Source organism: Stegostoma tigrinum, chromosome 43 (assembly GCF_030684315.1).
Source record: "Stegostoma tigrinum isolate sSteTig4 chromosome 43, sSteTig4.hap1, whole genome shotgun sequence".
Lineage (NCBI taxonomy): Eukaryota > Metazoa > Chordata > Chondrichthyes > Orectolobiformes > Stegostomatidae > Stegostoma > Stegostoma tigrinum.
In genome coordinates, this window is record NC_081396.1 from 12,296,503 (window position 1) to 12,319,458 (window position 22,956).

General features: G+C 47.7%; 1 protein-coding gene across 1 annotated transcript in view; it reads left to right on the forward strand.

The window, feature by feature from the left end:
- LOC125448866 (zinc finger protein 91-like) overlaps window positions 1–22,956 on the forward strand; it is a 46,306-nt gene that overhangs the window by 13,465 nt on the left and 9,885 nt on the right. Inside the window, exons 2-5 of the mRNA XM_059641844.1 lie at window positions 1,551–1,636; window positions 2,304–3,763; window positions 8,754–8,826; window positions 15,486–15,674. Coding sequence (XP_059497827.1) covers window positions 2,395–3,763; window positions 8,754–8,826; window positions 15,486–15,674 — 1,631 coding nt within the window. The 5' untranslated portion in view covers window positions 1,551–1,636; window positions 2,304–2,394. The remainder of the gene's footprint in view (window positions 1–1,550; window positions 1,637–2,303; window positions 3,764–8,753; window positions 8,827–15,485; window positions 15,675–22,956) is intronic.

The following is a 22,956-nucleotide window of genomic DNA, read 5'->3' on the forward strand; positions in this document are numbered from 1 at the left end:
TTGTCCCAACTGGGTAACCACTTAGGGTGACTATGCCCTCTGTTCCTAGACTGTTGCCCTTTGTGGGACAATCTTTCTGCATCTACCCTGTCAAGCCATATAAGAATTTAGTAGTTTCAAAAAAGGTTGCATTTACTTCTTCTGAACTGAGTACAGGCCCAACCTTTTCAACTTCTGTTTAGAAAACAATCTCTCCACACCTGGGATCAACTGTTTTAACGTTCTCTGAACTGCCTCCAATGTTAGTATATCTTCCCTTCGAGAAGATGATCGAAAGTGTTTTCATTTTTCAAGGTTTGGTCTAACCAGTACTTTACTTCTTGCAACATTTTTCTCTAATATTTTCCACTCCATTTGAAATAAAGGACAACGGACTCCCAACTCCCTCCGCAGACTCTCTGTGCCATCCCCAGTGTGTATCTTCCCTATTTTTATCTTTCAGAAATTTGGTATAGTGCATTGGCTTCCCCATTCAAGTTATTAACTTACATTGTAAATAGTTGTGGTCATGTGATTTGTGTGACTCTCCAATAGTAACAGTTTGCCATCCTAAGAACAGCCCCATGATCCCAACTCTGCATTTAATTGGTTAGGCATTTCCCTGTCCATGCTAATATATGGCCCTCTAGCACCATGGGCTCTGATTTCATGAGCAGCCTTGCATATAGTGCCTTATCAAAAGTTGAGGCAGACTGAGTGCCTTTTCATCATGACAAAGCAGGATGATGGGAGATGTGTGCCAAGAGTTCAGAACATAATCAAGGTCAATGTCTAAGATGTTCTAGACATTCCTTGTCCTTCAGGATCTGTGTGCCGGTAGGAAATTGATAGGTTTATCCCAGTACTTCCTACCTGCCAGAATGACACACTTCTGAGTCAAATACAGCAGGGATTAGATACAGAGTAAACCCGTGACCTAGCCCTATGATACAGATGGTGAAGGACTAGGAATCTCCAGGCCAATGACATTTCTCCCTCAGTACAGTAGAAATTTACTCTGTGTCTATCTGCATTAATGCTGGGCTTCACTTGGCTCGCCCTGTTGCTGTTTCCCTTCAGGCCAGGGAGATCTACTTTATTTCTCACCTGTTTTGAGGAGTGTAAATCAAGCTGTACTGTGTTTATGATGCCAAGAGACACCAGTCATTTAATATATGGTGGGAGCAATGTGGAGGAAACTTTACTCTAACTCGCATCCTCTCTGCATCTGGACGGAGTGGAGAATAATGCAGTAGGGGCTTTACTCTTCATTTCTCTGCCCAAAGAGAGTTTAATGGGGCTAATGTGAAAGGAAGATTACCTGTGTATCTAACCTGTGCTGTCTCTGACTGGAGAATGCTTCAAGCAGACACTGGATGTTCGGTCTGCTTCACTCTCTGGCATTGACATCTGTCACTGCAATGAGACCATATTGAACCCAGAGGTTACAGGAACCATCGGTCTCTGTCTAGGAAGTACTGAGAGTGTCCTGAACATTTCTTATTTGCCTGCTCAATATTTTGCCCTGGTTTGGGCACTTTTAGTGATGGTTTAAATTTGATTTCCTCCAGTTACTGAATCACTGACTGTTGAAGACATTCCATTGCACAGAACCTCTTCATTGGAAACTCGAATGACATCGGGGGAATAAAGCAAGGTTTATCTGTTCTTTACCACACTATGAACTTGAACCACAGTGAGAAAAAGAGAAGAAATTAAGTTCTAAAGTTTCATGCTTATAATTGTGAAGCTGTCAGAAATAACAGCAGGCAGGGAAGTTCAGGGTTAATGAGAGAATGACTGAAGTAAAATGGAAATATTTCAATATGGTTCAGCCTCTGACACTCACCAGCAGAGTGATTTGGAGTTGCTAAGGGATTGAAGTTTGTAGTGGGACTAATGCATTCTGTCTTCCCAATATTTAAATTTCTGCTCATCCAGACAAGATGTCAGACAGGTCAACACAATGTGAGATTGGGGTTTGACATGAACCTACTACACTGGTCTTTCTGGGTGGTAGAGATTGTTAAGCTCTGATCAAGTTGTAAGCATATAAAATCCCTTCCTTCAATGTCCCTATCCATCTCCTCGCACAGAGACCAAAGTTGTTCTGGATCAAACTGAGTAGCTCGTTCCAATCACTGAAGGACATTAGTGAGCCAAATGGGTTTTTGTAACAATTGAGTAGGTGTCATGATTACTTTTCCCTGCATTTGTCTCACATATTACCAGATTCATTCAGCTCCATTTCAGAATTGTTAATTGTGTTTTCTTTTTGTGGGTTTTCTCTCACCCCTGCTGTCTTTTTCAAATCAATGTCATAGGAAACTGGAAGATTTGCATCCAGGAACATCACAACAGGATCTGACAAAGTCACACGTTTTATCTTGAGCTGAACATCAGCAGATTTTGAACATGGAAGAAAAAAACACAGTTCCCAGTGGGGAGGAACCATGGAAATGTGGGGATTGTGGAAGGGGATTCATTTCCTTGTCTGAACTGGAATCTCATCAACACAGTCACACACGGGCAAAGCCATTCATCTGCTCCCAGTGTGGGAAGGGGTTCACTGAGTTATCTAACCTCCTGAGCCACCAGCGGGTTCACACCGGGGACAAACCATTTAAATGCCCAGATTGTGGGAAGTGCTATAAATCTTCCAAAGACTTGGTGTCTCACCAACGTGCTCACACTGTAGAGAGACCGTTCAGGTGCTCTCATTGTGGAAATGGGTTCAGGTTACCATCCCAGCTCACTGTACACCAGCGAATTCACACTGGGGAAAGGCCATTCATCTGCTCAGAGTGTGGGAAAGGATTCACCCGGTCATCTGACCTACTTAAACACCAGCGGGGTCACACAGAGGAGAGACCATTCCGGTGCTCTCACTGTGGGACAGGCTTCAAGCAATCATATGATCTCACAGTGCACCAACGAATTCATACTGGGGAGAGGCCGTACTCTTGCTCTGAGTGTGGGAAAGACTTCACTCGTTTGTCCAATCTGCTCAGTCACCAACAAGTTCACACTGATGAGAAACCGTTTAAATGTCCAGAATGTGGGAAGGGCTATAAAAATTCATGGAAACTGAAATCCCATCAACGTGTTCACTCTGATGAGAGACCGTTCAGATGTTCTGACTGTGGGATGATGTTCAAGCGATCATTTCAACTCACTGTTCACCGGCGAATTCACACTGGAGACGGGTTGTTCACCTGTTCCAAGTGTGGGAAGGGATTCACTCAGTTATCCAATCTCCAGTCACATCAGCTAGTTCATACTGATGAGAGACCATTTCAATGCACAGACTGTGGAAAGAGTTTTAAAAGTTCTGCAGGGCTGATCCGTCATCAACGTATTCACTCTGATGAGAAACCGTTCATGTGCTCTCAATGCGGAGCTAGTTTCACGCAATCATATACTCTCACTGTACACCAACGAGTTCACACTGGGGAGAGGCCATTCACCTGCTCAGAGTGTGGGAAAGGATTCCGTCGGGCATCCAACCTGCTGGAACACCAACGAGTTCACACCATGGAGAGACCTTTTAAATGTCCAGACTGTGAGAAAAGCTTTAAATGTGCCAGGGACATTATGTCCCATCAATGTGCTCACACTGACGAGGGACCCTTTAGATGCTCTCATTGTGAGCCTGATTTGAAACAATCATCCCAGTTCTCTGTACACCAACGACTTCACACTGAGCAGCAACTGTTTATCTGCTCTGAGTGTGGGAGGAGTTTCACTCCATCATCCAAATTGCTTACACCAGTGAGTTCACATTGATGAGAGGCCATTCACTGGCCCTGGAGTAGGGGAAGGGTTTCGCTCAGCCTGTTGGAACACCAATGAGGTTGCACTGATGACAAACTGAGAAATGAGTTCAAAGTTCTTGGCACCTGACCTGCGATTGTGTTCTTGCTGAGAGACTGTTCAGCTGCTGTTACTGATGAACAGGGTTTGGGCAATTATTCCAGTTCACTGTACACCAGCAAATATGGAGAGGTCATTCTCCTACTCCAGGAAGGGATTTGCTCTCTCATCCAGCTTGTTGATGTACCAGTGCATTCGTAATTAACTGTAGTGACTGGACTTTGCTGTTGATCACACCCAGGACTCGACAATGTTTGTCAGGTTGATATTCAAAACTCTGGCCCAGTCGTGGGGTATTAATATTCTGATTAAAAAGGAAATAAATCAGTGTTATGTTAAACAGATCGTGAGAAATCTTTTTAATGTCACTTAGACAAATTAGTTTCTTTTGAACAGCTCTCCCTTTCTCCCCTCTCCTCCATCCTCACTAACAACAAATAGAAGGAGCACACAAAGCTTCTTTGTCACGAATATTGATACAACCTGATCACCTGCCTCTGTTCCTTCCATCCGTCCGCCCGCCTGCCCACCCACCACCGGCTCTAAATGTCCTCCCAGCTGTGAACCTGCACTCCACTCTCCCCAGGCTCTCCCCTATAACTGTGTCTGGTCCTGCCAGTGTTCACCTTCTCCACGAAACCTTCCTCTTTCTCAACCCTGTTCTCACTGAATTATTGATCACCAGACGTCCTCATGTTTGTTCATATTGGTAACAATTCTCCTTCTCTGCTGATTTGTTTGTCTCCTATTTAACCCCAACCCATCTCCACCCTCCCTTTCCTCTCCAAAGTCCTCGTATTTGCTGTCCCCTAAGGACGTATCCTTGGTCAGTCCTATTCCTCATCTACGTGCTGCCAGGAAGGTGAGTGTCCAAAAGCACCATGTTAGTTTTTAGATATATGCAGCATGGTGGCTCAGTGGTTAGCACTGCTGTCTCGTAGTGCTAGGGATCTGGATTCAACTCCACACTTGGACAGCTGTATGGAATTTGTACATTGTCCCTGTGTCTGTGTTGGTTACATCTGAGTGCTTTGGTTTCTTCTCACAGACCAAAGATGTGTGCTTTAGATTGGGCAATTTGGTATGGTCCATGTGTCCAAGGATGTGTAGGCTAGTTGGAATAGCCATGTGAAATGCAGGGTCACAGGGATAGGCTAGGGGTATAGCTCTGGGTGGGATTCTCTTCAGATCATCAGCATAGACTTGATGGGCTGAATGGCCACCCGCACACCACAGGGATTCCATAATTTCAATGTTTACCTAGAAAAGATGAAGGAGGAATATACGCCACAAGGTATTATAAAATGGGGTTGCAGATGATGAGGTAAAGAGACATGAGGATCTAATCTTTATTCTCCCAGATACCAGTTAAATGAACATGCTCAGTGCACATTATCCACCTCCAAGTTCGCCAGTCCTGTCTATGTCAATTTTTGAAATTTGCTTTGAATGTGAGGCACATGGAGCTGCAATAATCTTGAGTCATTCAGCAGACCTCCTGCAAAGATATACTAGTCAGGTTTGAGATGGTGAACTAATTTGAAGTGTTCATTGATGTTCTCCAAGTCTGCTTATAAAGTCTGTACTCAAGAAAACTTGCTAACTTTGGAAACTCGAGCCACAATACAGGAAATTGCAAAGGTTACTCACTTGTTAAAACGTTTTAAGGATATAGATTAGGTTCCCTACAGTGTGGAAACAGGCCCTTCAGCCCAACAAGTCCACACCACCACTTGAAGCATCCCACCCAGAACCATCCCCCTATAACCCCCTACACCCCTGAACACTACTGGCAATTTAGCATGGCCGATCCACCTAGCCTGCACATCTTTAGACTGTGGGAGGAAACCGGAGCACCCGGAGGAAACCCACGCAGACACGGGGAGAATGTGCAAACTCCACACAGACTGTCACCCGAGGCTGGAATCGAACCTGGGTCCCTGGCGCTGTGAGGCTGCAGTGCTAACCACTGAGCCACCGTGCTGCCCATTATGTCCAACAATTAAAAACAAGTCTAATTACTTTCAGAGATAATGGGAGCTGCAGATGCTGGAGAATCCGAGATAACAAAAGCACGGAGCTGGATGAACACAGCCGGCAAAGTAACATCTTAGGAGCACAAAAGCTGATGTTTCGAGCCTAGACTCCTCCAGAAAAGAAGGGTCTAGGCCTGAAACATCAGCTTTTGTGCTCCTAAGATGCTGCTTGGTCTGCTGTGTTCATCCAGCTCCACACTTTGTTATCTTTAATTACTTTGACTGCTTGGTAGGTTCCAGAGACAATAATTGAGACAAAATGAATAGTTGCTTGGCATTGGTCATGAGAAGTAGCATAAATTCCTCAGTTAACTTGCCATTGGTGATCAGCTTTTTGTTTTATGTTGAATATGTAACAGATGTCTAGAAGGTATGTGATCGAATGTCATACAGTTGACCCTTGAGACAAGTTTAAATGGGAAAATAACTAGTAACAATATAGGTACAAAATTAACGAAGGAAACATGACAGTAGCTCATGGACAGTTTTCAGAATAGTGATATGAATCTAGTGAAGCTCCTCGGAACCAGTGTTGAGACCCTAAACTTTGGGGAATGGGGACAATTATGATTTGGGATTTGGAAGCAGAGTAAGTTGTGAGAAGGATATTAGAACAAAGAACACTACAGCAACAGGCCCTTCAACTCACCCAAATTGCACCAACACACAATGCATTTTTGAACTGAAAACACTTTCCTTCTATTTTCTGCCTATTTGTAAATCTGTAAAATGCCTCAGTTACAATTGTATCCAACACTTCCTTTCAAAGTGCATTGCATGCACTTATTGTCTTCTGTTTTTAAAAACTTGCCTCTCAAATCTCCTTTAAACATACTCCCTGTTACGTTAAACTTAGGCCCCCTAGTAATTGACATTTCTACCCTGAGAGAGGATTCCAATGATCGATTCTATCCATGCCTATTAATTTTGTATAATTCTCCAAAGATGCCATCCCCACCCCCTACCTTCCTTCGACATTCATGTGAAATGTGCAATTTTTAAAGATATAGCTAAGTTGGTGGAGCATGTCAATCAGAGCTGGATAAAGTTCAATGTGGAGAAATAACAGGTCATGTCTTTTGATGTGACGAATATTCGAAAACAATATAAAGTGCACAACTCCAAATGGCTTGCAGGAACAGAGTAACCTGGGTATATATGTGTATTAGTACTTGTGTAGGAGGATGGATTAAGAGGGTACCTAATATATTATGTAATATCATAGTTTTTTTTAATTTGTGGCAGCAGACAAGAGCAAAGAGGTTCTGTTCAATTTTTCAATGGTGATGGAGAGAGTTCCGTTGCTCGGCTCCATTCAAATACATAAGGGATGATGCACTACAGGAGAGAAAGTTCAGCAAGTTGAAAAAGTCAGTACCCAGGGCAGCGTCTTAAAATATTTCAAGGGGGTCTGTTCTGTCCATAGCACAAAGGAATGGATGAGGGTTTCAGCAGCAGGTAAACAAAGATTTTACTCGTTTGAAATATGTGTCTTTGTGAAGATGCCTTTAAAATAAGTTAAAAAGATGTTAGGGTCTAGGCTACCTTCTTAAAATATTTGAGGGGGTCTGGTCTATTCCATTATATTAAGGATTGGATGAGAGTTTCAGCGGCAGATGTACTGAGGTTGAAATATTTGTGGTCTTTGTGATGATGGGATATACGTGGTTGGAAGCTCGATTTGGGGTAAAATACTTCTCTAAGGCTGTGAACAGCCTGGTTCAGCTTCAGACAGTTAGAAGGGAGAGAGATGGAATCAGTGGTACGGAAGTGGAGTTCAGCTTCCAGCCTGGATTGACATTCAGCATTCTCTGGTTTTGCGTGGTTTACACCTAATTTCAGGCAGGAGTAGACTTGGCAGCAGAGCTGAGTTGTGAACCAATTATCAGCTTTGTTGAAACCAAGTGTCGAGCAAACTATAGCAATAAACTCACAGCGATTTATAGTTCAATGTGGGTGATACAGGTTGTATCAATAACTGGACAGTAGGGCACTAGGAGGACATCTGGTAGAGCTTGCAACGTCCGTCTTGACAAGCTTTTTCCCTCTCTTGGGACTTCATCTTTTGATTCGGCTTGGTCACCACTGCAGACTTTTCTTGAGGATCTTTTATCAATGTTCTTTGATAATCCCGTCTCTGTGCCCAGTCACGGTTCATGTGAATAACACTAGCCTCACATAACACGTTCTGTATATTCATTGTTAATCTGCCTGTTACCTCAGAGCTGCTACATCTGTCGTTATTTATTTCAACAACAAAGCAGCTTCCAGAGCTATCTTTAGTTTTTTTTGTTGCAAGAACCTTTTCTAAACTCCATTTAAAGTCCTAGGACCTGTAACTTGTCATCTTTCCGATTTGTTTTCTAAGTTTTGTTTACCTATTGTACTGCAAATGCAAGATTCCAATGACAATCGACGTTGGCTTCTAATTATCAAATTCGCTGTTTAAACTTATCTTGCTGCTGAGTTCATAAATTTGAAACATGAAAGGTTGAACTGGCCCGCGTGATGTGAGAATTAACAAGGGCTGGAAATGGTTCCAATCCTTGCATTCCATGTAGGAGCAAATTACTGCAGATGCTGGAATCTGTACTGAAAACAAAACAAAATGCTTGAGACCGCAGCGAGTCGGCCAGCATCTTTTGTGTGTGTGTGTGTGTGTGAGAGAGAGAGAGCAAGCTAATGTTTCGAGCCAAGATGACTTTGTTAAACTACGTACCACCTGACCCTTCGCCAGGGCGCGCGCACACTTGATCAATTACAGTCTGTCGCCCAGATACTGCCTATTGCTTCTATCTGGTTGGTGCATCCTGCAGGTTTCAGCAAATGTGTAATCAGTATTCTGAACTCTGCTTCATGGTTCAGATGCTTTTAGTTTTCAATCAACGTTTCAGATCCCCGGAGGGGTCCCAGTAAAGACTATTCCACTTCTACGCGAGTAGGCCAGACACAACTGTTGAGGGACACTGTTGTGGTGCGTAGAGTTATTGAGTTATTGCACAGTTTGGGGCTGAAAATATTGAGAAGGTGAGAGTTTTGGATGCAGTTCCCAGACCTTTCGCCTGTAGCTGAATCACATTGTTCCCGGGCTCAATTTGGTGGAGATCAGTGATGTTTTGTAAGCCCTTGGATATAAGATTTGTCACCCTTGTTAAGGCAGCAGAAATATCCTGTACTAGTGTGATTATGGTTTGCCTACACCCATTGCAGTGCTATGCCTCAAGCTGTATGACGCAGCCATACTCTCGATGACAGTCTCTGAAAACTACTTCATTCTCGAGACCCTGTGCACTCTGCAATTCCGTTTTTTATATCCCTTTCAACACATCATCTGCATCACTCGACGACTGCAGCTGTGCAAGCTCTGACATTCCCTCCCTAAATCGCTTTCTTTTCAGATATTTCTTAAAATCGATCTCTAATCAGTGTATCGATCATCTGTGAAACACTTTAGGAGTGTCGGTAATGTAAAAGGTTGCATCATTTTCAAGTAGTTGTTGTTATTGCCTTATATTTGGAGAATCAGGAATGACGCATTTTCCCCAACCTCACAATGAACCCCGTACCGTCACTATGGAGCTGATGAACAGTAGCAAAAGATAAGGAAATATTGCACATCCACGCTCACATCGGAGGCCCCAGTGATTGATGTCGGCTCTGGCCCAATAGGAGGCGGGACTGGTGGACCGCGCGGTGACGGCTGGTTTTCCAACCAATCGGAGTGAATGAGGGCGTCCGACCGACATTAACCACGTGATCACTCGCACAGGCGCCGGAATCGCAGCGATTCAACCGAGAGTGTGGTTGGAAGGTGTGGGGTACGGTGAGACGGGAGGAAAAGGATACAATTGGTATGGACATAAGTTTTACAAACATTTAGTGCACGCTGCAAAATACACATTTTAAACTCCCGGTCCGCTGTTTGCAGCAAAACGGAAAACGGCTCCGGGCTCGGACATAGCTAGAGCTGCAAATGCTGGAGTCAGTCAATATAGCGTGGAGCTGAAGGAACGCAGCAGTTCAGGCAACGTTTCGACCCGAAATGTTGACTTTCCTACTTCTCTGATGTTTTTTGACTTGTGTTTTCCAGCCTCACACCCATAGACTCTGGCTTCCAGCATATGCAATCCTGATTGTCTCTCTCGTGTGTCTTCCTGGTAGAGATCGAGAAGGGGAGGATTTACATAGAGCAACCTCAAAACAAGAGAAATGCTTGTTTCTCCAGGGATAATGGGAACTGCAGATGCTGGAGAATCCAAGATAATAAAATGTGAGGCTGGATGAACACAGCAGGCCAAGCAGCATCTCAGGACCGCAAAAGCTGACGTTTCGGGCCTAGACCCTTCATCAGAGAGGGGGATGGGGTGAGGGTTCTGGAATAAATAGGGAGAGAAAAGATGATAGGTGGGGAGGTAGGGAGGGGATAGGTCAGTCCAGGGAAGACGGACAGGTCAAGGAGGTGGGATGAGGTTAGTAGGTAGGAGATGGAGGTGCGGCTTGGGGTGGGAGGAAGGGATGGATGAGAGGAAGAACAGGTTAGGGAGGCAGAGACAGGTTGGACTGGTTCTGGGATGCGGTAGATGGAGGGGAAGAGCTGGCCTGGTTGTGTGGTGCGGGGGGGGGAGGGGACGAACTGGGCTGGTTTTGGGATGCGGTGGGGGAAGGGGAGATTTTGAAGCTGGTGAAGTCCATATTGATACCATTGGGCTGCAGGGTTCCCAAGCGGAATATGAGTTGCTGTTCCTGTAACCTTTGGGTGGCATCATTGTGGCACTGCAGGAGGCCCATGATGGACATGTCATCTAAAGAATGGGAGGGGGAGTGGAAATGGTTTGCGACTGGGAGGTGCAGTTGTTTATTGCGAACCGAGCGGAGGTGTTCTGCAAAGCGGTCCCCAAGCCTCCGCTTGGTTTCCCCAATGTAGACGAAGCCACACCGGGTGCAGTGGATGCAGTGTACGACATTGGCAGATGTGCAGGTGAACCTCTGCTTAATGTGGAAAGTCATCTTGGGGCTTGGGATAGGGGTGAGGGAGGAGGTGTGGGGGCAAGTGTAGCATTTCCTGCGGTTGCAGGGGAAGGTGCCGGGTGTTGTGGGGTTGGAGGGCAGTGTGGAGCGAATGAGGGAGTCACGGAGAGAGTGGTCTCTCCGGAAAGCAGACAGGGGTGGGGATGGAAAAATGTCTTGGGTGGTGGGGTCGGATTCTGGATGGCGGAAGTGTCGGAGGATGATACGTTGTATACGGAGGTTGGTGGGGTGGTGTGTGAGAACGAGGAGGATCCTCTTTGGGCGGTTGTGGCGGGGGTGGGGTGTGAGGGATGTGTTGCGGGAGACGCGGTCAAGAGCGTTCTCAACCACTGTTGGGGGGGAAGTTGCGGTCCTTGAAGAACTTGGACATCTGGGATGTGCAGGAGTGGAATGCCTCATCGTGGGAGCAGATGCGGCGGAGGCGGAGGAATTGGGAATAGGGGATGGAATTTTGGCAGGAGGGTGGGTGGGAGGAGGTGTATTCTAGGTAGCTGTGGGAGTCAGTGGGCTTGAAATGGACATCAGTTACAAGCTGGTTGCCTGAGATGGAGACTGAGAGATCCAGGAAGGTGAGGGATGTGCTGGAGTTGGCCCAGGTGAACTGAAGGTTGGGGTGGAAGGTGTTGGTGAAGTGGATGAACTGTTTGATCTCCTCTGGGGAGAAGAGGCGGCGCCATTATAGTCATCAATGTAACGGAGGAAGAAGTGGGGTTTGGGGCCTGTGTAGGTGCGGAAGAGGGACTGTTCCACGTAATCTACAAAGAGGCAGGAATAGCTGGGGCCCAAGCGGGTGCCCATGGCCACCCCCTTAGTCTGTAGGAAGTGGGAGGAATCAAAAGAGAAGTTGTTGAGGGTGAGGACGAGTTCGGCTAGGCGGATGAGGGTGTCGGTGGCGGGGGACTGTTCGGGTCTGCGGGACAGGAAGAAGCAGAGGGCCTTGAGGCCATCTGCATGCGGAATGCAGGTGTATAGGGACAACGTCCATGGCGAAAATGAGGTGTTGGGGGCCAGGGAATTGGAAGTCCTGGACCAAAGGGAAGAAAATGGAGTCCAGATAGGTGGAGATGAGTTCGGTGGGGCAGGAGCAGGCTGAGACGATGGGTCGACCAGGGCAGGCAGGTTTGTGGATTTTGGGAAGTAGATAGAAACGGGCCGTGCGGGGTTGGGGAACAATGAGATTGGAGGCTGTGGGTGGGAGGTCCCCTGAGGTGATGAGGTCATGAATGGTGTTGGAGATGATGGTTTGGTGCTCGGATGTGGGGTCATGATCGAGGGGGCGGTAGGTGGTGTCGGAGAGCTGGCATCTGGCCTCGGCGATGTAGAGGTCAGTGCGCCATACTACCACTGCGCCACCCTTGTCTGCGGGTTTGATGGTGAGGTTGGGGCTGGAGCAGAGGGAGCGGAGGGCTGCCCGTTCTGCGGGGGAGAGGTTGGAGTGGGTGAGAGGGGTGGAGAGGTTGAGGCGGTTAATGTCTCGATGGCAGTTGGAGATGAAGAGGTCGAGGGAAGGTAGGAGGCCTGGGGGTGGTGTCCAGGAGGAGGACTTGTGTTGGACGCGGGTGAAGGGGTCAGTGGAGGGAGGGTTAGGTTCCCGTTTGAAGAAGTAGACGTGGAGACGAAGGCGGTGGAAAAACTCCAGAGAAGACAGCCATACTGAACCCTGCGGCATCTTCACCATCCCCCCAGACATCCCACTAACTGAGGATGAATGGTCAGTCCTTAGTAAGGGGCTCACCTTTGTGCCCCTACAACCACACATCAACGAATACCAGTCACGATTGGACATAGAACAGTTTTTCCTACCTTCTCTCCTACCTTCCCTCGACCTCTTCATCTCTAACTGCCATTAACCGCCTCAACCTCTCCACCCCTCTCACCCACTCCAGCCTCTCCCCCGCAGAACGGGCGGCCCTCCGCTCCAACCCCGACCTCACCATCAAACCCGCAGACAAGGGTGGCGCAGTGGTAGTATGGCGCACTGACCTCTACATCGCCGAGGCCAGACGCCAACTCTCCGACACCACCTCCTACCGCCCCCTCGATCATGACCCCACATCCGAGCACCAAACCATCATCTCCAACACCATTCATGACCTCATCACCTCAGGGGACCTCCCATCCACAGCTTCCAACCTCATTGTTCCCCAACCCCGCATGGCCCGTTTCTATCTGCTTCCCAAAATCCACAAACCTGCCTGCCCTGGTCGACCCATCGTCTCAGCCTGCTCCTGCCCCACCAAACTCATCTCCACCTATCTGGACTCCATTTTCTCCCCTTTGGTCCAGGAACTCCCTACCTACGTCCGTGACACCACCCATGCCCTCCACCTCCTCCAGGACTTCCAATTCCCTGGCACCCAACACCTCATTTTCACCATGGACGTTGTCCCTATACACCTGCATTCCGCATGCAGATGGCCTCAAGGCCCTCCGCTTCTTCCTGCCCGCAGGCCCGACCAGTCCCCCGCCACCGACACCCTCATCCGCCTAGCCAAACTCGTCTTCACCCTCAACAACTTCTCTTTCGATTCCTCCCACTTCCTACAGACTAAAGGGGTGGCCATGGGCACTCGCATGGTCCCCAGCTATGCCTGCCTCTTTGTAGGTTACGTGGAACAGTCCCTCTTCCGCACCTACACAGGCCCCAAACCCCACCTCTTCCTCTGTTACATTGGTGACTGTATCGGCGCCGCCTCTTGCTCCCCAGAGGAGCTCGAACAGTTCATCCACTTCACCAACACCTTCCACCCCCAACCTTCAGTTCACCTGGGCCATCTCCAGCACATCCCTCACCTTCCTGGATCTCTCAGTCTCCATCTCAGGCAACCAGCTCGTAACTGATGTCCATTTCAAGCCCACTGACTCCCACAGCTACCTAGAATAGACCTCCTTCCACCCACCCTCCTGCAAAAATTCCATCCCCTATTCCCAATTCCTCCTCCTCCGCCGCATCTGCTCCCACGATGAGGAATTCCACTCCTGCACATCCCAGATGTCCAAGTTCTTCAAGGACCGCAACTTTCCCCCCACAGTGGTCGAGAACGCCGTTGACTGCGTCTCCCACATTTCCCGCAACACATGCCTCACACCCCGCCCCCGCCACAACCGCCCAAAGAGGATTCCCCCTCGTTCTCACACACCACCCCACCAACCTCCGTATACAACGCATCATCCTCCGACACTTCCGCCATCTACAATCCGACCCCACCACCCAAGACATTTTTCCATCCCCACCCCTGTCTGCTTTCCGGAGAGACCACTCTCTCCGTGACTCCCTCGTTCGCTCCACACTGCCCTGCAACCCCACCACACCCGGCACCTTCCCCTGCAACCGCAGGAAATGCTACACTTGCCCCCACACCTCCTCCCTCACCTGTATCCCAGGCCCCAAGATGACATTCCACATTAAGCAGAGGTTCACCTGCACATCTGCCAATACTGCATCCACTGCACCCGGTGTGGCTGCCTCTACATTGGGGAAACCAAGCAGAGGTTTGGGGACTGCTTTGCAGAACACCTCCGCTCGGTTCGCAATAAACAACTGCACCTTCCAGTCGCAAACCATTTCCACTCCCCCTCCCATTCTTTAGATGACATGTCCATCATGGGCCTCCTGCAGTGCCACAATGATGCCACCCGAAGGTTGCAGGAACAGCAACTGATATTCCGCTTGGGAACCATGCAGCCCAATGGTATCAATGTGGACTTCACCAGCTTCAAAATCTCCCCTTCCCCCACCGCATCCCAAAACCAGCACAGTTCGGCCCCTCCCCCCACTGCACCACACAACCAGCCCAGCTCTTCCCCTCCACCCACTGCATCCCAGAACCAGTCCAATCTGTCTCTGCCTCCCTGACCTGTTCTTCCTCTCACCCATTCCTTCCTCCCACCCCAAGCCGCACCTCCATCTCCTACTTACTAACCTCATCCCACCTCCTTGACCTGTCCGTCTTCCCTGGTCTGACCTATCCCCTCCCTACCTCCCCACCTCTGCTCTCCTCTCCACCTATCTTCTTTTCTCTCCATCTTTGGTCCGCCTCCCCCTCTCTCCCTATTTATTCCAGAACCTTCGCCCCATCCCCCTCTCTGGTGAAGAGTCTAGGCCCAAAATGTCAGCTTTTGTGCTCCTGAGATGCTGCTGGGCCTGCTGTGTTCATCCAGCCTCACATTTTATTATCTTGTTTCTCCAGGCTTTCTTTCCCAGACTGACCGAGAGGGTGTGAAGTTCCTGGGAGAGACGTTGAAGCTGGCAGTGTCCTGAGGCCCAAACTTCAGGCAACATAATTGTTGCTGTTATTACTTAAGATACTTACTGGAGGAGAAATGCTCATAACTCTGTCAGAGCTCCACGTTACCTATTGCAGCCTCACTGTAGGAAACCCTGCTTTAAAGATTATGACCTGTCAAAGCATAACTGTTTGTTCGATATTCATTTAAGAAGGATCACAACTGCTGACTGCACTGATTCACTTCTATGCACCCTGATCAACTGTTTATCAATATCTGAATTCCTCAGTCTCTAATGGTGTATTTCAGTATTGTTTACTTTTTTTCATGTTACTTTCACAGACCTTTTCATGGAGTCATACAGCACGGAAACAGATCCCTCAGTACAGCTTGTCTGCACAACACAAGGGAGTGTACTGCCCGTGTGAAGGCAAGACTTTGTCTCTGTGAGGAATGTGATATGGTCACTCTTACTGATACTGTTATGGATGGATGGTTCTGTGATGAGCAGATTGGTAAGAATGAGGTCAAGTATGTTTTTCCTTCTTGTTGGTACTCTCTCAGCATGTGCCGCGGACTCAGTATAGCAGCCATGTCCTTCAGGAGCCGACCGGTTCAAACAGCAGTTACTGCTGCCAAACCACACTTGGTGGTGGACATTGAAATCCCCCACCTAGAATACATTTTGCACCATTGGCAGCCTCCGTGCTTCCTTCAAATGTTGTTCAGTATGGAGGGGTTTTGATTCATCAGCTGAGGGAGAACAGTACCTGATGATCAGAAGGTTTCATAGGATCCAGAGTCAATGTTGAAGACTCCCAGGGCAATTACCACCCAACTATATGTCACATTGCTACCATCTCTCCAGGGTCTGTCCTGTTGGTGGGCAGGACAGACGAAGGGATAGTGCTGGTGGTGTCTGGGACATTCTCTGTAAGGTATGATTCTGAATTTGGCTGTATTGGGCTGCTGCTTGACTAGTCTGTGACGCAGCTCTCCCAATTTTGGCACTAGCCTCCACATGTTAGCAAGGAGGACGTTGTAGGGTTAACAGGGCTTTTTCTGTGATTTTCTTTTCAGGTACCTCAATAAATGCCAAAGGGCTGTCCAGTTCTTTTCTTTGCTGAGACTCTAGCGATTGATATAACTGAGTGGCTAGCAGGGCCATTTCAGAGGGCAGTCAAGAGTCAACCATTTTGTTGTGGCTCTGAAGTCACATGTAAGCTAAACCAGATAAGCTTAGCAGATTTCCTTCCCTGAGGGACATTAGGATTTTTTTGTGACAATTGACAATGTTTCCTTGCAATCAGTAGATTCTAATTTCGAGCTAATTTTGGTTAAATTCAAATTCTACCATCTTCTGAGATGGGATTGAACCCAGACTTTGGCTATTTGTTTTTAAAAATCTGGATTAAAGTCAAATAAATAAGTTTAATGTTCATTTTTAAATACCACCAGCTCTACTTTCATTTCCTTCTAAAATGCTGTCAATCATCCTGTCTCCTGCAATCTCTCCTTGAAAAAGTGGCATATGGAGTTTGTTTGTTGCTAAGATTGAGACAAGCTGATCATTTGCCTGTCCTGCTTACCTCTCTTCCATTAGCTGACCAGGCCAAACTGTCTTGCATGTATCTCTTCATTTAGTCCTGAAGTTGCATTTTTCTCCAGTTTTTCTCCTGTCTATTGTCAAGCCTTCTCAGAGCTCATCTTGACCGTTACCTTGTTCTCATTAAACTATAGACAATATAACTCCTTTCTCTCCCTCCCCCACCCCTCTGCTCTTCATTCTCTTCCTCATCTCTTGCCCCACACCAATTCATAGATATTGTTTCTTGTTTTGTCTGTTTTTCTTTGTCTGGTTATGTCCTTCTCACCTGTCCTTTTAAATAAAAACTTTGTCCTCACCACCCTTGGAAAATCCCACTTCATCTCCATTATCCCTTTTCTCTCTGAAGTCCTTATATTTGGTGTATCTCAAAGATCGACCCTTGGTCCCTCATTATTATGACCTAGATACTACCAGGAGGTGACAATGCCCAAAAGCACTGTGTTAGTTTTCACATGTTCACTAACAGTGTCCAGCTCTACCTTCCCACCACCCCTCTCCATTTATCCACTGTTACTCAATTATAAAACTGCTTCCAGTACTGGATGAGCAGAAATTTCCACCAAGAAAACTCTTAGTTAAGTTCATTACCTTTGGCGGCATGGTGGTTCAGTGGTTAGCACTGCTGCCTCACAGCGCCAGGGACCCAGGTTCGATTCCAGCCTCGGGTAACTGTCTGTGCGGAGTTTGCACATCCTCCCTGTGTCTGCATGGGTTTCCTCCGGGTGCTCCAGTTTCTTCCCACAGTCCAAAGATGTGCAGGCTAGGTAGAACAGCCATGCTAAATTGCCCGCAGTGTTCAGGGGTGTGTGGGTTATAGGAGGATGGGTCTGGGTGGGATGCTGCAAGGGGCAGTATGGACTTGTTGGGCCGAAGAGCCTGTTTCCACACTGTAGGGAATCTAATCTATTACCTTCTGTAGCTATTACCTATTATTACCCTTATTACCTATTATTGCTAACAATATCTCTTTGTAAACTGTTTGTATGCCTCTCAGAACTTGACTGTTATGCCTTTTCTGTGAGATCCCCTTCGCTCTTTGAAACAGTTTGTTGGGAGCACTGAGCAGTAGGATGCATGGACAATTGTTATTTTTCTAGGGGACACTGTTTAGAATGACTGAGAGGAGCTTGCTGCCCATTGTTGAGAATGCAGAGAACTTGTCCATCCACCTGCGTTAGTCTTTCACACCCAACATCTTACTGAGGAGACAAAGCAGCATCACAAAAGGAAAGGAAAGAAAAAGAAGCAAATTCTGCTCTGCACCTCTCACTAACTCTTGGACCATTCTGTCCAATGTGTCAACGATCTGCTGCTCTGTCCATCCACATGAAGATCCGAGGTGGAAATTCATAGAAACGCACTTTAGATTCCCTCGGTAATAAAATGTGAGGCTGGATGAAGACAGCAGGCCAAGCAGCATCTCAGGAGCACAAAAGCTGACGTATCGGGCCTAGACCCTTCATCAGAGAGGGGGATGGGGTGAGGGTTCTGGAATAAATAGGGAGAGAGGGGGAGGCGGACCGAAGATGGAGAGAAAAGAAGATGGGTGGAGAGAGTATAGGTGGGGAGGTGGGGAGGGGATAGGTCAGTCCAGGGAAGACAGACAGGTCAAGGAGGTGGGATGAGGTTAGTAGGTAGATGGGGGTGCGGCTTGGGGTGGGAGGAAGGCATGGGTGAGAGGAAGAACAGGTTAGGGAGGCAGAGACAGGTTGGACTGGTTTTGGGATGCAGTGGGTGGAGGGGAAGAGCTGGGCTGGTTGTGTGGTGCAGTGGGGGGTGGGGGCGAACTGGGCTGGTTTAGGGATGCGGTTGGGGAAGGGGAGATTTTGAAACTGGTGAAGTCCACATTGATACCATGAGGCTGCAGGGTTCCCAGGCGGAATATGAGTTGCTGTTCCTGCAACCTTTGGGTGGCATCATTGTGGCACTGCAGGAGGCCCATGATGGACATGTCATCTAAAGAATGGGAGGGGGAGTGGAAATGGTTTGCGACTGGGAGGTGCAGTTGCTTGTTGCGAACTGAGCGGAGGTGTTCTGCAAAGCGGTCTCCAAGCCTCCGCTTGGTTTCCCCAATGTAGAGGAAGCCACACCGGGTACAGTGGATGCAGTATACCACATTGGCAGATGTGCAGGTGAACCTCTGCTTCATGTGGAAAGTCATCTTGGGGCCTGGGATAGGGGTGAGGGAGGAGGTGTGGGGGCAAGTGTAGCATTTCCTGCGGTTGCAGGAGAAGGTGCCGGGTGTTGTGGGGTTGGAGGGCAGTGTGGAGCGAACAAGGGAGTCACGGAGAGAGTGGTCTCTCCGGAAAGCAGACAGGGGTGGGGATGGAAAAATGTCTTGGGTGGTGGGGTCGGATTGTAGATGGCGGAAGTGTCTGAGGATGATGCGTTGTATCCGGAGGTTGGTGGGGTGGTGTGTGAGAACGAGGGGGATCCTCTTTGGGTGGTTGTGGCGGGGGCGGGGTGTGAGGGATGTGTTGCGGGAAATACGGGAGACGCGGTCAAGGGCGTTCTCGATCACTGTGGGGGGAAAGTTGCGGTCCTTGAAGAACTTGTTCATCTGGGATGTGCGGGACCGCACTCCCGCACATCCCAGATGTCCAAGTTCTTCAAGGACCGCACTCCCGCACATCCCAGATGTCCAAGTTCTTCAAGGACCGCACTCCCGCACATCCCAGATGTCCAAGTTCTTCAAGGACCGCACTCCCGCACATCCCAGATGTCCAAGTTCTTCAAGGACCGCAACTTTCCCCCCACAGTGATCGAGAACGCCCTTGACCGCGTCTTCCGTATTTCCCGCAACACATCCCTCACACCCCGCCCCTGCCACAACCGCCCAAAGAGGATCCCCCTCATTCTCACACACCACCCCACCAACCTCCGGATACAACGCATCATCCTCCGACACTTCCGCCATCCAGAATCCGACCCCACCACCCAAGACATTTTTCCATCCCCACCCCTGTCTGCTTTCCGGAGAGACCACTCTCTCCGTGACATCCTTGTTCACTCCACACTGCCCTCCAACCCCACCACACCCGGCACCTTCCCCTGCAACCGCAGGAAATGCTAAACTTGCCCCCACACCTCCTCCCTCACCCCTATCCCTGGCCCCAAGATGACATTCCACATTAAGCAGAGGTTCACCTGCACATCTGCCGATGTGGTATACTGCATCCACTGTACCCGGTGTGGCTTCCTCTACATTGGGGAAACCAGGCGGAGGCTTGGAGACCGCTTTGCAGAAAACCTCCGCTCAGTTCGCAACAAACGACTGCACCTCCCAGTCGCAAACCATTTCCACTCCCCCTCCCATTCTTGAGATGACATGTCCATCATGGGCCTCTTGCAGTGCCACAATGATGCCACCCGAAGGTTGCAGGAACAGCAACTCATATTCCGCCTGGGAACCCTGCAGCCTAATGGTATCAATGTGGACTTCACCAGTTTCAAAATCTCCCCTTCCCCAACCGCATCCCTAAACCAGCCCAGTTCGTCCCCTCCCCCCACTGCACCACACAACCAGCCCTGCTCTTCCCCTCCACCCACTGCATCCCAAAACCAGTCCAACCTGTCTCTGCCTCCCTAACCTGTTCTTCCTCTCACCCATGCCTTTCTCCCACCCCAAGCCGCACCCCCATCTACCTACTAACCTCATCCCACCTCCTTGACCTGTCTGTCTTCCCTGGACTGTCCTATCCCCTCTCCACCTCCCCACCTATACTCTCTCCACCTATCTTCTTTTCTCTCCGTCTTCGGTCTGCCTCCCCCTCTCTCCCTATTTATTCCAGAACCCTCACCCCATCCCCCTCTCTGATGAAGGATCTAGGCCCGAAACGTCAGCTTTTGTGCTCCTGAGATGCTGCTTGGCCTGCTGTCTTCATCCAGCCTCACATTTTATTATCTTGGATTCTCCAGCATCTGCAGTTCCCATTATCTCTTAGATTCCCTCGGGTTGACTGCTGACCTCCACATGCGGTAACGTGCAGCAGGAAGAATGCATGGTCATCCTAGGCCAGGAGGAGAGATGTGAATTTCTACCCTTGACTGACAGTGGTGGAATTTATGAACTTGTATTACAGGATATTTCAAGTGAACTTATTAGTCGGGAATTTCAAAACAATTGTAACACTAAATTGACACAATTACTCAATTCATCAGGACCTGGTGTTTCAGCTCATTCCCACTTGCTGCATAAAATTTCTCCCTTAAATGAGATCATTCTCTGATTGACCTTCACCAAAATTTTTAATATGTATCCTGTAATTTGTTATGATCAATTGATGAACTTGAGTTTTATTATCCTAATGAATATCTTTTGTAAAAACCTGTATCAAAGTTCCACTTAATTTCCCTTGCTACGAGGAGAACAACCTAGTTTCTCCAAACCCTGATTCTCCAATGTCTGTTTGCTAGCCTTTAGGCACATGTCAGGCTTTTGTTGGAACATTCTTCACTTGCCTGCATCAGTGCAGCCCTAAACAATATTACAGAAAGTGAACATTCTTCACACTGCCCTATCCACCACTTTCAACATTCCTGCTCTCCACTGCCAGGGCACAGTGGCATGACTGTAAAACGTAAAGTCAGCATTGTTCTACCAGACCATTGGGCTGCTTTGTCTTATTAGAGAGACATTGCTGGTAGTGGTTTAACCTGAAGATTACCACACCCCAGGCGTGAGGAGAGGTTGAGGAGGAGAGTCCATCTATTGTAGATGGATGTTCTTAATGTGCATCAGCAAAACCCATGTCGTATGAATGAATAATGTTTAAAAAATGCTATTATGCAACTAAAATCACTCAATCCTTGAAGCATCCTGGTAAATCTCCACTGCACCCTCTCAGGGATCTCCCTTCATACACAATGTGTGGTGATCTCTGGTTTGCAGAGATCCAGTTACTGTTTGTTTCTGTGTGTGATGTCATCATGCAGTAACAACTGCACTGAACTTCACAGTCTGTAAGGGTGGTAGACACACAAATCCTGAGAACATTTAAGCATATTTAGGTGCACGCATGCATTGCAAAGATAGACAAGGCTATGGGCCAATTGCTTAAAAAAGTGGGATTAGCATAGTTAAAGTGTTTTTTTTTAACTGGCACAGAAATGATGGGCCACAGAGCCTTTTCCTGGACCATAGACTTCTGAGATACTTGAGATCAGAATATCACAAGCAACATTTGAAACCAGGTTAGAGAAGGAAATATCAGAATGGATGTCATATAGTTCCTTGTTTTTGGGTGGAAAATGAGGAGGAGAAGGAGAGTGGTTTAGGAGGAAGTTCTGGAATTTAGCCCAGGAATCTGAAAATGCCGCCATTAAATAGAAAGATGAAACAGGGTATCCTTGTAAGTGTGCTATTAGAGGAAAGTACACATTTCAGAGATTTGTGAGGCTGGAGGAGAAGACAGATAGGGATATTTGTAGGGGCTGGAGGTCTTTACAGAGATAGGGAGGATTGTGATGCTGGAGGGGATTACAGAGATAAGATGGATTGCAAGGCTGCAGGAGGTTATCATCCAAAAGTACTGTGGTGTACCTACAGCACATGGACTGCAGCAGTTCAAGAAAGTAGTTCACCAATGCTTTATCCAAGTCAAATAAACATGGGTGGTAAATACTGGTCATGGCAGCAAACGCAACACTCATAAATAAATTAACATTATGGTGGGGCTTCTGTTTTTTGGAGACCTAGCAGAAGCTTAGATAATTTTCTTTGGCGCTGAGAAGGTTAAGCAATGATTTATTCGAGTTGTAGATTTGTTTCCAAGATTTTTAGTTTGCAGAGAGGGAGAAAAATATTAACATTGTAACGATGTTTAGTCACTGCAGAATACAACTTTCAGATATTTGGCAAATAATGCAGGATGAAAATGAGCAGAACATTTGACTCAGCAAGTGCTGAGGATCTGGTACAGTCTGAATGGCAGCTGGATGCAGATTCAACAGTTATTCTCAAAAGACCTTAGAAATTTAACTTATGAATGAATGATTAAGAGGGCTGTGGGCAAATGGCAGGGAAATTGGGACAGATTTGAAGCATACCTGCTTTAAATTAATGCCTTTGACAACGTTCTGCATGATAGGCTAATTAGTAAAGTTAGATCATAGGGACAGCTTGCCTAGTAGATATAGAATTGACTTTGTTAGGAGACAGGTGGTGGTGGAGGGTTATTTTTCACATTGGAGGTGTGTGATCAA